This window comes from Apus apus, chromosome 1 (assembly GCF_020740795.1).
Source record: "Apus apus isolate bApuApu2 chromosome 1, bApuApu2.pri.cur, whole genome shotgun sequence".
Classification (NCBI taxonomy): domain Eukaryota; kingdom Metazoa; phylum Chordata; class Aves; order Apodiformes; family Apodidae; genus Apus; species Apus apus.
Genome location: NC_067282.1, coordinates 130,921,905 through 130,936,857, shown reverse-complemented (window position 1 = coordinate 130,936,857; position 14,953 = coordinate 130,921,905). Strand labels below are relative to the sequence as shown.

Below are 14,953 nucleotides of genomic sequence, written 5' to 3'. Positions count from 1 at the left end.
TTCCTGATCTAAGCTTATTAGCTTAAACAATTCTTTACAAATATCATGGAATACAATAAACATTCTGCCTTGTTGATGGGCTGTTTCTGAAAACCTAATAATTTCAATCTGGCAGAGAATCACTTATGCAACAGATAGCTGCTGCCAAGCTTGTCAGATGTCACCAACTGCCAGAAATGTGTGGCATTTCAGTTAGGCAATCTGTTGCACTGACTGAATCAAGAGCCTTTCCCTCTAACACTGCAAATTCAAAAGGCAGAAATGTTTTGCTCTAGTTAAACTGCCTTGCTACTTATAGCTAGTCCCAGCATTCAAGTCAGAACTAAAATGAGCCCAGCGGCATGAGGCAGGGATCACTCTGGCCACAGCAGGACCACATCTGAGAAAAATGGACATGGTATTCACATGAATCACATCTCAAATCTGTGCACTTTCTGTTCACCAGCAGAGGCTCACAGCATGTGAGCCTGCTGAGACAAACACAGCTGGATTTGTGTGAGATGTCATGCCAGCTTTCTGCTCTTCCCAGGGAACTCGAACACCATTAGCACATCTAAGCGAAGCTGCAACCAGAATCATACATGTTGCTTATTTTTCTCTGTGGCTTATCCAGAAAGAACAAATGGATTTGTCTCAGTGTAACCGTAACAAAACCTTTAAAGCTCTCCACTTTCCATCCTGTCTGTGCTGTGCCTCCCTCATTTAGCAATACTTACAATGGGTGTGCAGTGATCACATCTTCCAGCTCTGCAACGAAGCTGAGTCTGGAGTGGTGATAAACAGATATTCACCAGCCTGTGGCTACTAAAACATTTTTAGGTAACAAAGGAAGTGCTGAGTCACTCTCGCATGATGTTAATGCAGTTTTGATGACAGGGAATTTGGAGTGAAATGCTTTTTTTTTTTTTTTTTTCAATATGGAAATGGAAATCCAGTTTTGCATTGCATCACAAGCAATAATGTCAGATTTCTTGAAAAAGAATTTTGAAGAGAATATGAACTTCCCATCTTTACGCCCTTTAGATGTTCTTTTGTTGGGACTCTTAGCCATTACATTCTTTGGCTCTGGAAGGGAACAGATTAAAAGCACTTGGGGAAGAATATACATTTCTGAACTCACAAAAAAGCAGTTGTTCTCTATTTAGTAAACTGTACAAAGGCAAGTATTTGCAGTATCTTTGCTTTTACCACTTTTATATGAAAAACAACTACTATTTTTAAAATTACTTCTTAAATGGCTAAAAAATTAGTTACTCCATTTAAACCCAATCAAGTTTTTGCCATAAAAGCCTGAACCTGTCTTCTGAGAACAGGTACTCTTTCAGGCATCCAAATGAGCTTAAGAATAGAAGTCCAAATTTAAAACTGATTTTAGTTGGCCAAATATACAATCACTTTTACTATAGTAAGAACCACATCATATCAAATGTTGGTTAAGTATGTGAAAGGTAGGTATCCAATCAAAGTTGGATGTCTAGGCTCTCCCTGGTAAATACCTCCAAAGGTTACATTGTCCTACCTACTGAAGAACAGGCTGAATGAATTCCTGGAAATTGCCTTTTCTTGAGCAGCGTGAGAAATTCTTGATGCACCATCTTCTGAAGTCAAAGATTAATCTCCTTCCTAATGTCTTGATGTCAAGATGTATTTCTGAAGAGCATATTCTGGCTCTCTCTGCTTCTCCAGGATTTTAAATACTTATGAAAGCTTTCTGTAAAGCAAATGAAATCTCTAGTTCTCATTGTGAGGTTCAATTATTCCCCAAGAATTTTGAAGTTTCAGGTGCTTTTTGAAATCGTGTCCGTGGGGCACACGTGGTCTCAGAATTTTTCTTAGCATTATTTGTTATGATTAGGTCTCTTCTAGAAGTGAAATAGACCATGAACTAATGGGGCAATTGGAAGAGCTAGAGTTACTCAACTTTGAATGTCATCCCATTGTTCTATGGCATGTGGGTTTGTCTGCAGGAGAAGGTGTTAATTTTGTCATTCTCTGTAGCCCAGTTACATTCACTTCCTCCCAAACTAATTTGTTAACAAACTTAGAGTCTAACACAAGATGAAAACAATGAAAGAGACATACCAGAAGAATCAGAAAATAAACGGTCTGCTGTTTATTGTGGGTCTAAATGACTTCAGAATGATGACTTCATTTGTCTCTAAAATTCAAATGCCCACTGCATATGACTTTATATTGTTCCACAGGAAGTACGTTTTACCACTGGATCAAGACACTTCTGTGTGCTGTAAAAAATGTTTTAAACAATGTAAGCTTACAATAAACAGCATGAGGAAAAAGAAAGACCATTTTCTTTTCAGTGTATCTTTTTTTAACCCTGCCAAGGTCTCCCCAGTGTAACACCTTTTTCTCTAAATTTTTTTGAGCTCTGTCTTAAAGTTCATGTTAGTTTAGGAGGGGAAAAGGGGGAACATAAATGAAGCAGGAAAACATTTGGGACACCCAGAATGGAGCTATCAGCATAGACTATGTTTAATATAGATGGTTATATAGACAGAGGCATGAGCTGCAGTTTGTATAAGCTCCTGAGGGGATTGTCACATTCTCTAGGTTTATTAAGCTTGAGAAATCTCTTCTACCTCAAAGGAGCACAGAAGAATTGTCATTTAAACTACTCTCAAGGTAAAATAATATTAGGCTTTCCAACAGTGTAGCTCAAGTAACATTTAAGATTCCCCTAATTGCATCACACTGGCCTTAAAACAAAGCTTGCCAAGCCTACAGGAGCAACTGTTGAATGGATGGAGAGACCCTGCCAGAGTGAGAGGGCTAAATTCAGTTCCTATATTCTCCATGCTGTTTCTTTTTCCCTTGTGGCATTACTCCGAGGGAAAAGGGAGACTTGATGTTTTGCCTGTCCCTTTCAGCTTCCTCATCCTCATCATATCTTTCATCCTCTTCTTCATCTTCGCCTTCGCTATGGTGAGGGCTGGAATGCTGAGAGACAGAAGGTGATGGTGGCACTGATGAAGGCCTGGGGTACCTGAAACCTTCCGTCTGGCAGAGAGAGAAACAAGTTGGATAAATTATCACAGTGTTCCTCCATTGGTTGCATACCACAGTTTAAGGCTATCAACACTTCAAAACAAACCAATGGTGGGATGTAAGCTAGACCTGCTCTGCACTCTAAAATAGAACGCCCTTGAACCCAGATCCCCTCAGTCCTCTACCACTGAGTACGTGCTCCTATATCTTTATCCTATGTCATAAACCATATAGGACCACAGCAACTCACAGCACGGCTTTTTGCAAAACATGACTATCTTTATTGAGCCTTAAAACAGTCAACACACAACATTAAATCCTTCTGTACTCAGCAGTCAGAATATGCTTACTGAAATTCAGATTTCAGTCTGAAGTTTTAAAACAACTTTATAGTCACAATGTCAATATATACAAAACAAAACCAGAACCAAGCAAGGGGTTTTGGCCTGGGCCTCCTTTTCTTTCTCATGTAAAAAACTGAGTTGCCCTCTGGAGGTGCCTGGAGGTGTGGTTTCAAATTATACAGTTCTTACATTGGATCTGAGCAGCCTCCCTTCTCAAATCAGAGCTAGTATGCACTATACAAGACCTGTTTGAAGGTGTGCCTTTAAACTTACTCCTTGCAGTTCCAGCTACAGCACCTTCCTCACATACCATCTTCAGGTGAAGGCAATACTTTGCCTTTCTTTCCCTAGAACATCCTTTTCCAGATGCCTTTTTATTTGGTTTGTGCAGCGCATCTCCATGGCATTTATCAGAAGAAAATTAGAAGCTGCCACTCATCTATTAGGAATTTCAAGGGTCAGTTCCTCAGCTGGTCTAAAGTGGCATTGTCCCATCCAGGTCACTCTATATCACTTGAAGAACTATTCCTGTATTGCACCTTGTACCCCTAGTGTTTGCATCTGCTACCATCACAACTCCTGACTGGAGCCTGGGTGTGTAACTTGTTGAGCTTTGAACTACAAGTTCCTACCTCCCTTCAGTTAAAACTTGCTAACTCTTCTCTCTCTTTCTGCCACACTCCCCCTGACTCTCTTCCCCACCCCCCACTTTCTTTCTGTGTTTGTAAAGTAGCTAAAATGCCCATGAACTCATCTCAAAAAGCAGACTTTACCTTTGGTGGAGCACTTGGTTCCATCTCAAATTTATCTGGGAATGACCTGCTGAGTGCCAAGTGTCTAGCATGCATGTAATACTGCAACATAAAAGAGAGAACTTTACAAGTCAAGGAAATCGTGGATAGATTTAAGCAGGAAAGAAGGGAACATAAAATTAGTATCTTCTGTACAATGGTGCAGGACAAAGGCTGAACATGTTCTCAGCTAAGCAGAATCCAACTGATACTGCTGCTGTGAAGTTGTTAGCCATTCATCTTAGGTTCATGCTGAAGGAAAGCCTGAAACAGAAGATGAAAAAGGTTTCTCCAAGACTAGGATGTCTCAAGATGGAAACCAGCACTTTTCTCCATCAGTGTAGTTTTTATTCAGTGGTAGGTGTTCTTTATCACTCAAGATAGAACTGACTCTTAACCATGTCTTTAAGTGTGCATGTGAATAAACTTTGGTCTCACCCTTACATAGGAAGTGTGTGTAACTAGCACAGAGAAGTAACACTTAGGAGTTCACTAAGGCCTGGTGTTTAAGAATTTGGCAAAAATATTGGTGGATCCACTAGATTCACAAGTCTCCATCACATGCATGGAAAAAATAGCTGGCTGTGTCTGGGTCTTATGCTGTGTTGGGAACCATGTAAACAGAAAGGTTCCGACATAGACATCAGAGCAGGACAAGGTCCAAAATAGTAACAAAACTGATAGATGTGTATTCAACTCTTTGTTCCTGGGGACTGGAGAATGCTGCTTTGCTACTCTCTTCCTAGTAGGTGGTATTGCAGCATTTTGTATGTCAAATTAAAACCAAACTTTTGCCTTTAAGGCACGGATGTAGTTTAGGATTGTTGAGGAGCCACAAGGCCCAGCAGCATTTTAGGAAGAACAGGTAGGATTTTTGAAAGAGTCCAGATGAAACTGGAGCACAATCCAACTTAGTGTAGGGTTACCAGTGTCACCAGAGACACATGCTTTTTACATTGTCTTTAGAATGAGGAATAAAACGATCTCAGCATGAGAGGTTTCTGCTCTAACCTACTCAGATAAGTCATGTCTCTCCTTAACATGGCAGAACAGAAGCATTACAGTGAAGGCCAAAGGCAAGCTTTGCCTTCAGCACCTTTGAGAGGTGCTTTTCAGAACAGGGATGTCTCCTAAGCTCCTAGTATGATGGTGAAGACCGCTAATTAGATCTGTGTCTGAAATGTTGAATACCTCTATTACATAGTTTCACACACCCTGCCTAGGTATCTCCAGTCCAGCAGATCTGAGAGCCTCTCAGTTCGGTTCCTTTGGATAATCCTCTGGCGACGGGACTGCTGACAAAATCCATACAGGAACTGAGTCAGCTGGTTGCATGACTCATCAGGTGAGCGGAACCTCCTGTCAACTATGTAGATCCCTGAAGGACACAAAAATGGTGAAGATGAGTGGAACTGAAAATGGGATCTGGCCTCTTACATTTCCATTCTACCTTCTGTCACGTAGTCTTACAAACATTACATGTATTGCATGTTCTTCTTAATGTCAGAAGTCAGTTATAACTGGAACATTTGTTGCCATTCTGATGGAAAGGAAAGCTACAGAGAAACATGCATTTTTAATTTTAATTCTCAGCTTGAAATTCAGCAAATTATTAAAAACTCAGGGGCTTTGTGGTTGTGTATGTGTGCTCACAAGGATGAGTGAGTTTCTGGATCAAGACATATATTTTATCTCCCATAATTTCAAACATACTGACTGCTTAAAAAAAAAATAATCCAGTGCTTTCCTAGTTTGCAGTAGAATTTAGAAGTGTGGTTGGTCAGAATCATCCTGTAGGAGAGAGGCTTTATTTTCTGTAGAAACACTAATGTTTCCATAGAGATAGCTAACTCACATACGTTAGTCAACACACAATTCTGGCAGAGAGGGCCGAGGTAAACGTTGTCTCTCCGTAGCTTGCTCAGATCAGTATTTATTCTTGCCACCTTCCTTACACCAGGGTGCTGGGAAGAAGAGGATACTAGTTCTCAGCTATCTTAATGGACAAGAGAGATGCACAACCACCTTAACTGGGAATGTACAGTAAGTTATGTCAACACTCACATCTATGTTTTGGCAGAGAAGAGCAAGTGACCTGTGGTCATGGTCAGGCACCTTTCTGAAGGCTCTCAACAACATGTCTACCTATCCAGGTATAGATATATTTTACAGCTAGCTCTACCACTGCCCCTGGGTCAGTGCATAGTTGGTACTAGCGTGCAACTGCCATTGCCTGGTTGTGCAGACAAGCCAAGGCACATTTTCAATATTGTCTTGACACACTGGGAGTCGGTGTGTCCCCTATCACACTTCAGTCAGGAACCTTTTCTACACCTTTATGAGCAGATTCTTATTTGTAAGTACGTTGCTTTCATTTTCACAGGTTTTATGCTGCACATGATATTACTCTCTCAATGAACTCCGTGAAAGCATGAAATTGAGGAATAACAGCACTGTTGTTCTGCTTCTGGTTTGCCCAACTCAGAGGCAGTATCTTCATGTGATGTTCAAAATGTTACCATAAGCCGCTGGGTCAGCAACATGTTCCTGCATGAAACAGCCAAATCCAGAAAGGTTTGTGGTTACACTGGGAATGCCCATCACAGTACATTCAGCTGGCAAAAGAAAGACAGAAAAGTGTTTCAGGGCAATATGCTTTGAATGGCTTCACCTTTAGAGAGAGAAAAAAAAGAAAAGAAAAAAAGAAGGAAGGAAGGAAGGAAGGAAGGAAGGAAGGAAGGAAGGAAGGAAGGAAGGAAGGAAGGAAGGAAGGAAGGAAGGAAGGAAGGAAGGAAGGAAGGAAGGAAGGAAGGAAGGAAGGAAGGAAGGAAGGAAGGAAGGAAGGAAGGAAGGAAGGAAGGAAGGAAGGAAGGAAGGAAGGAAGGAAGGAAGGAAGGAAGGAAGGAAGGAAGGAAGGAAGGAAGGAAGGAAGGAAGGAAGGAAGGAAGGAAGGAAGGAAGGAAGGAAGGAAGGAAGGAAGGAAGGAAGGAAGGAAGGAAGGAAGGAAGGAAGGAAGGAAGGAAGGAAGGAAGGAAGGAAGGAAGGAAGGAAGGAAGGAAGGAAGGAAGGAAGGAAGGAAGGAAGGAAGGAAGGAAGGAAGGAAGGAAGGAAGGAAGGAAGGAAGATATCTTTGTGTTTCCCAGCAGCCAAACTGGAAACCCAGTGCTGAAACAAAGAACCCTAATATGTGGTCTGGACTGTTTGTTTGGATTTTAAATTGCAGCCTGTTGTACACATACATTTATTAGTTGCTCACTTCTATTTACAAAACTAAATCTTTTAAGTGCAGGAGCATGTTAAACTTTGTATTTTGTTAGTCATTGTTTGGAAACTGGTCCCAATAGCAAGAAAAAAATAATCAAAACAAAAACAACAAACCCCATCATTAACTCAGGATTGCATTCAAAGTAGATGTGGAGATAGTTTTAAAAATTTAGAAAATGCATGCATCTTTTGTAGTTATTTCTATCATCACTGTCAGGAAGCATAACAGTTTACTCAGGCTTAAAGAGTTTTTGCCAATGAATTTAAGCCTAACCTAAGACAGCATGCAGATAAAGTAAATAGTCTTTGAAATGCTGAAAGCCATCTACATGCCTTTCATTAATATTACAATAAAACTGGGGTCTACAAAATAGAGCTATAAATCTAACTTTAAAAATAACTTTTTGTTCCTGGGACAATTAATAGGGTATCAACATGGATAATAACTTCTGCATTAGTAATAGAAACAGAAATTACCCTTTTAACTAGAGTAAATCACAGCTTTCCTCAAAACCGCTAAGTACTAGTCTAACTTTTCTGTTCAGGTTTACATTAATGTTCACTTCAAAATCATCTCTAGTTGTCACAATTTATTTACACATTTAGTTAAGATTAGAACAGGAAGAGAAACTGCTGGAATGTAAGATAGTTGTTTTACTTGGAACTGAATAGCTCCTGCAGAAGCAAAGCAAAATAGCTCTGGAGAGTAACTAAATTTGCAAGATTTCTGTTCTGATTCATGAGTTCGCAACAAATTTTCTTCAGATGGGCACCCCAGATTTCAGATGTCTGTCAAGACCCTGGGACGTACTTCAGAGGACATAAAAAACTACATAGGTAACCAAGTTCATAGTTTAAAATTATTTTAGCAAGGATTAAGTGTCTTTTTAAAATCTGGGCAAATATTTTCAAGTCAGAAACTACATACTCTCTGTATCTTTAGAAACTTTCATGTAATTCTGTGAGATTCTCTACCACTGCATGTATTTGTGGAAAATATCTTAGATACAGTGTTAGATAATTCTATCAAACTTGTTATCTTGAATTAAATTCCCTGAAGTATGTCGATTGGTGGCATCAGATTTCTTGCCCTACTTTTTTCAACATGTACATTCCTCTAAATCTTCTTTTAAAATCCTTGAGTCAAACTTAAAATTATGTTGAAAAATGATGTGTTGGTTGTTTTTTTTCTAAAGCCACAGAAAATCAAAAGATGACACGCTAGTATGGGAAAGGGTCCAGTGCAAGGAGAAACATGAGTAGTTTGTCAGTCAGTAGATGCCATTTTACAGCACCTTCCCCCAAATTTTGCCAGTAGTAAGATCTTTGCACTGCAGAGGAAACGTAGCCAAAAGAAGGTTTTCTCAGCTCTCCAGAAGAAACTGGATGCAAAGCTATTCTGCATCAATAGAACTGGTATTCATCTTTCAATACTAGTGAAGCACACAGATTGCCTACCTGGAGTGTAACCCCAGGGTTCATAGTATGATGGAAATACACCAAGGTGGCAGCCTCTAACAAACTCCTCATAGTCCAAGGGCAGCAATGGGCTTGTCGAAGAAAGGAACTCTGGGTGTAGGATTACCTGGATATTCAAAACTTACATTAGAGGTGAAAGAAAATCATCATCAATACATTTTAATTATCAATAAGCTTGAGCAACATCTTAACTCTAGTCTTTTTCTAAGTATCTGGACAACACCTCGATTGCCCACCTGTTACCTAATTCACTTTCCACATTAAAATGTACCCTGCCTGTCTAGTCTTGTCCTGGAAATGGTACTGATAATGAATCCTTTGTCGGGACAGGTGTCCTGGTTTGAGCCAGGATGAAGCAAATTTTCCTTTTTACTGATTTTTTTTTTTTCTTAGTAAGCTTTCTTTTAACTAGTCACAGAGCCTTCTGACTAAGGCTGGTAACAGTGGAATGTTTTTCTAACTGCTGGGGTTCAAGGTGGCACCTTCACTCTGCCAGCTCAGACACTATGGGGAGATCCATGATCCCCCGTAGGAGGCTGAGTTAGACAGACAGCAAAACTGGCCAGAGAGATTCCATTCCATGTATCTACGTAAGCTCAGAGGAAGGTCAGAGATCACAGACCCCCAGGCTCGAGCTCTCCTGACCCTCATCACTCTGTGCTCTCTCCAGCAGCTCCGGGATTTCTCGGGACTGTTCCAGCTCAGGAGATGCTGTGGGAGTTGCTGGGAGTGGGGGGAGGCGAGGGGCTCTTGTACATACCTGAACAAATCTGTGTATAATTGTGTATATTTTCTTATATCATCAGTGTTCAATTAAAGCTGTAGTTTAGTTTTCAATCCAGCCAAGTCTCTCTCTTTTTCTCTCTCTCCTTCCCTACCTGGGTGGGAGGGGGAGGGGATCGAGAGAGTTATTGTCGGACCTGAGTCAAATGGTGACAACAGGTCTTCAGCTTTATCCTTGTTGATCAAGGAAGACTATGTGCATTGAGAACTATGCCTAATGCTGTGGCATTTAGCGGTACTGAATTTGTTCTCTCAGTCTGTTGTACCATGGTACAGAGTATTGGGATGTCTTGTTCCAGTGGAGATCTCAGGAGGATCCAGCACTTTTGAACTTCACAGCGCCCAGCTGAAACGTAGGAATGCTTATGGTCCTCAATGGATCTCTCAAGAGCTGAGAGAATTTTGAAAACCATCATCACAACCCTGTGCCTAGGCTAACTAATCTTGCTGGAAGACAAAGCTTATTAACTTAGGCTAATATCCCACTCTCAGGATCCAAATTTATCTGCATGACTTTGCAGGGTTTGGGGCCACTGACCCATATTCCACTACTAAGTAGAGAAGTGCCTTGTGTATGCTGCCCACTTAGCTTTGCAAGGAAGAAGAGTGAGGGAAGGATTTAGCCTTCTCTGGGCTTTTTCCCCCCTCCACATAAACCTACTGCAGCCAGTATTCCATGTCAAGGATATGCTTTTATCCTTTCTTAACAGTATAATCATGCTACTCTCCTAAGTAAATTAACATGTGAATATATTCAACCAGTATATGGGCTGTACATTCATTCTGAAAGCTTATCTGATCCCAGTGAATCAATCAATATTTTCAGTGGCATCGCTGAGGCTGGTTTTCACACACCAGCTGTGTCTGCATGGATTTGCTATTCATCTCTCAAAATGACTTTCCATTCCAATTTTATGGAATTTTTGTCCATGATATTCAGGTCATTAAGTGTTAAGCCTGTCCACGCAGCAGAAAATTTTCCAGCAGTAATGACACTTTTGTACAAATGTGACATACACCACCAACCAAACCTGCTGAGAAACAGGAAGAGGTGTCTGCAATGTTACAGCCTATCTGCCTGCTAATGACTTCAGGCAGTCAGTTCTGAGGATTTTTGGTTACATTTATATACCATGTATCATTCCATCTTACTTTTGTTACATCCAGTATATTATTACCGTATTATTCTCTCAGAGCTCATTGGAGACACAAGATCAGCAGAGCTTAAGCCAGAAGAGGAAGCCAGGAAGCTGAGGAAAATGTTTACTCAGTTATTGTCATGGGTTTATAAGCCAAACACTGATAAGTGCTATGCCATTGTCAGAGGTACTACAGGTCTGACTTCAAAAATAAGGCTTGGAATAGGAAAAATTTACAATTTTAGGTTCTACTTCGAATAGATAAAGAATGAGATAAATAGTCACCATTAACAGAGAGAATGCCAGATTGCCAGACCAAAAAAAAGCTTTAGCAGACTTGTGGAAGTGGGAGATAATGATTTCTGTGGTCTGGCAAGATAGACATGGAAGGAAAGGATTTATTTACACACATTTAGCTTCAACAGTTGACGTAAACATGAGCAGAGCATGAACACCAAGTATTTCTGCTCAGGATCAAAGCCCTGGTTACCTTGAACAGCAAATGTTGAGTTTCAGGGTGCTGTTCTTAAGAGATGAACCAATATTCCAGTAATGCTTGTGCTCAAACTCTGTACCCCAAGTTTTATGCAAATTAATCAATTCCAGAGCTTTACATCTGGATGCAAACAACCTGTGGCACTTTCTGGATGTCATACAATCATAGAATGGTTTGAGTTGGAAGGAATTTTAAAGATCACCTAGTTCCAACCCCCCTGCATGGGCAGGGACACCTCCCACTAGACCAACCTGCTCAGAGCCCCATCCAACCTGGTCTTGAACACTTCCAGGGATGGGACATTCACAGCTTCCCTGGGCAGCCTGTTCCAATGTCTCACCACCCTCACAGTGAAGAATTTCTTCCTAATGTCTAGCCTAAATCTACTTTCTTCCAGTTTAAAGCCAGTACCCCTGGCCCTACCACTACATGCCCTTGTAAAAAGTCCCTCCCCAGCTTTGCACAACTGTGCAAATCTCATTTTTGATGACTGGGATTAGTAGCTCCTTGTTCAGTACAGCAGGCATCAGCGAAAGCAATTCCCTAACATCAGATTTCTAACTTAAAATGAAGCTGGTTAAACATCATCTGAGGATACCTGTGAAGTGACTAGTTGCTACTGCTGGAAAGGGAGGAAGCATAAAGAAGTACTCTGTTAGTACAATTATGCATATCAAGACCTTGACTGCACTCCCCATGCTAATGATCCAGACAGAGAGTGGTTCAAGAAGTTCCCTTCTATATCTAAAATGAAAAGGACAGATGTACCTTCACTCTGTCCGTCCGGTTATTGAAAAGGCCGATGCGTCGGATGGTGTTGAGGATGGGATCGTTGCCATCATCTATCATGTTGTGGGTGGTCACAGGAGGCAGGCAATGGCGCTAGGGAGGGAAAAGCAAACCCATAAGCCAGACAAAACTGTCTGCAAAGAGTCCTCTTTCCATTTTCTAAGGATAGTGGAAGACAGTGGGAGATCTCATCATCAATGTGGCTAGGTTTCCACCCTTTCATTTTGAGGTAAGAAAGGAAAGTTATGATTATATCATGTTGTTCCATTTACCTCAAATAAAAAAGTATTTCTAGTAACTTTTAGAAAGACTTACTATTTAATTTTCAAGGTTTTCAGTCAAGATGTTTTATCTCCTTAAGAGACTCATTTTACATATTTAATAAAAACGGAGGAATCCAGGCTTCAGGGACAATGCAAAGTTCACACTTGGTGCAGATGTGAAGAATTAGGAATTTTGGTGTCATGCATGTGACTGGAGGAATACACATGGATTTCCCCAAAGGAATTAGTTTGGGTCATATTCTCTTTAAAAGCAATCACAGCTGATCTTTAAATGTTACTGATGAGAAGAGTATTTGATGAAAACACCTTTTCAATGCATGCATATCACTATAGCTCATACACAATCCTTGTACATAGTCACGTTTATCATTCACACTCAGTGTTTGTGTAAATAATACATTTTCTGACCTGAGTTGAAAAGATGGCTCTTTTCATAATGGTTATATCATCTCGGTCAAGAATCTTGTTCAAGTCTGGGATTTCTCCTCTGCAGAGGCAACACAAAGCCTATTTTACCAAATGACTTATCATCAGTTGTATAAAGAAAATGAAGAAATGGCAAACAAGTTGCTGATGTCAACATATATCTTCCCTTTGTTTTCATGGCCCTTCTATATTCTCTACACTTTGTTCTCCCGTACTCTTGTTGACTTTCCAGTTAGCTTCCAGGAAAGCTACAGAATAATTTTGGGTTTTTTTCCAGATACACCTTATTTTTGCTCGAGTTCCAGTCATCTCACCAGTCATTCACTTCCAACTGCCTGTTGAAAGGATTTGCCTAAGCCACCAATACCTATTACTTTGTCTCTGGTGGTTTTTTTAAGCTGACGTAGCTCATTTTTGATAGTGAGTATGCATTTGTGTAAATTGGACATCCCACATATCTCTTAAGACTCTTTCCACAATGAGACGCCAGTACTTTTAATTTTCTTCTCTGTGATTCGCCTACTGAATAAATAACCTGCATATGGAACAGAGGGTCCCATACCTTTCCCCTGTGCCCTTCCTATGAGTCAAAATTTCTTAGACAAAGAGTAGAAGCACAGAAACACCACAGGTAAGACAGCTGAGTATGTGGCTCTGCAAGTCAGAGCAAAGCAACCCAGGCACTCACTTCAGCAGGGCATTGTAGAGTTTCTTTCCAAACTTTTCTTTCACAGATTGTGCAGTGTCCCTAGGAAAATAAATAAATATACTTATAAAACAGGAGAATCCAGGATAAAGACAGAATAAGAAATTCCTGCTGTTGGAAACTAAATTGTGCTTTCATGTATACTGATGGAATCAATAATGCAGCAGCAGCCTGAGCTCTGGTTCTCAAAGCTCTTTTATTCAACCAGTAGCCATACTGACAAATTTCAACACAACGGAGGATTTGACCTGCATCCAAAGATGAAAGTCAGGAGCAGACCTCACTAGTGATTACTTCTACTATTTTGCTCTGACCAGCAGATCACACTTTCATCTTAGCTATGAAAGAGAGACCATATACATGACTCTATGTAAAGAAACATGATCATTACATTGGACACTAACCAAGACCGAGAGGTTTCCAATTTAACTTGATCTTGTAGGAAGATACAAGACAAAGGAGTTAGGCAAATAAGGATTTTAAAGTAATTTTCACCCTTCTCTTTCTGCTTTGTTTCCTAATTCAAAGACTTTAGAAAACAAGTGCTAGACTCAAAGGTATTTTGCCATAAATGAGTTTGCAAACCAAAAAAACTTCCTGGAAAGCTCACGCCCTGTTTTAAGCTAATAATAAAGACTGTGCCAGACAAATGTGATACTTTAGCTAAGAAAGAACTCCTGTAAACAACTCTTCTAAATGCAGAGACATTTATACTACCCTGTCCCTAGCTGAAATAACTTGAAAATACAACTGGAAGTGTTGTCAAAATACAAATGGACTCTCAATTTGAGTAAAACACCCACTTCATGGAACTTTTCTTGTCTTTCTGATTTCTAAGAATCATACTTTGGGCTAAGACAAAACTGAAGTGAAATCCTAAACTTTACCAAGCTGAGAATCCACATACCTGTTAGTTGTTCTCTCCCAGCTCACACAGACACAGTGGTGGATGAGTGATGGGTGAGTTGTAAAGCAGCTAAGTGTCAATCCAAATTGATTCAAATCCCAGCAAGCTAGTCCCCTCATGACTACATTTTCATAGACTCATGCCATAAACAATATCCAAAACTTAACCCAGGTAGAACAGATTGCTTTCTCAGAAGCAGAGGAAACAAAGGATCTTATACACCAGATCAGCATTCAACTATTTCTTTGTAAGTGCCAACCTCTTTTTGTATTTAATTTCTTGGGTATACTTAAAATAATCTAATACTATTATGTAATACTCATATTAGGTGGTTTTATCCAGAAAGTCCAGATTATGACCATGATAACACTATATATGATGATGCAGGGGGTCTTTTGCTTTTCATAGAGCACTGTGGGAAGAATAGCTGGAAACAGCATTTTTTGCATGGTTTGACATCTTCAGGTTTACCTTTACTGCTACTATTGTGCCTGCATTACTGCATACCAGAGAAATAACCATGTAGTAGAGACACAACAGGG

General features: G+C 40.2%; 1 protein-coding gene across 1 annotated transcript in view; it reads right to left on the bottom strand.

Moving 5' to 3' along the window:
- Positions 1-2,090: 2,090 nt before the first annotated feature.
- GYS2 (glycogen synthase 2) overlaps positions 2,091-14,953 on the bottom strand; it is a 45,945-nt gene continuing 33,082 nt past the window's right edge. Inside the window, exons 9-16 of the mRNA XM_051638306.1 lie at positions 13,487-13,546; positions 12,781-12,859; positions 12,068-12,181; positions 8,861-8,987; positions 6,658-6,753; positions 5,353-5,516; positions 4,121-4,201; positions 2,091-3,015 (exon numbers count right to left, since the gene is read on the bottom strand). Of these exons, the coding sequence (XP_051494266.1) occupies positions 2,794-3,015; positions 4,121-4,201; positions 5,353-5,516; positions 6,658-6,753; positions 8,861-8,987; positions 12,068-12,181; positions 12,781-12,859; positions 13,487-13,546 (943 nt within the window). The 3' untranslated portion in view covers positions 2,091-2,793. The remainder of the gene's footprint in view (positions 3,016-4,120; positions 4,202-5,352; positions 5,517-6,657; positions 6,754-8,860; positions 8,988-12,067; positions 12,182-12,780; positions 12,860-13,486; positions 13,547-14,953) is intronic.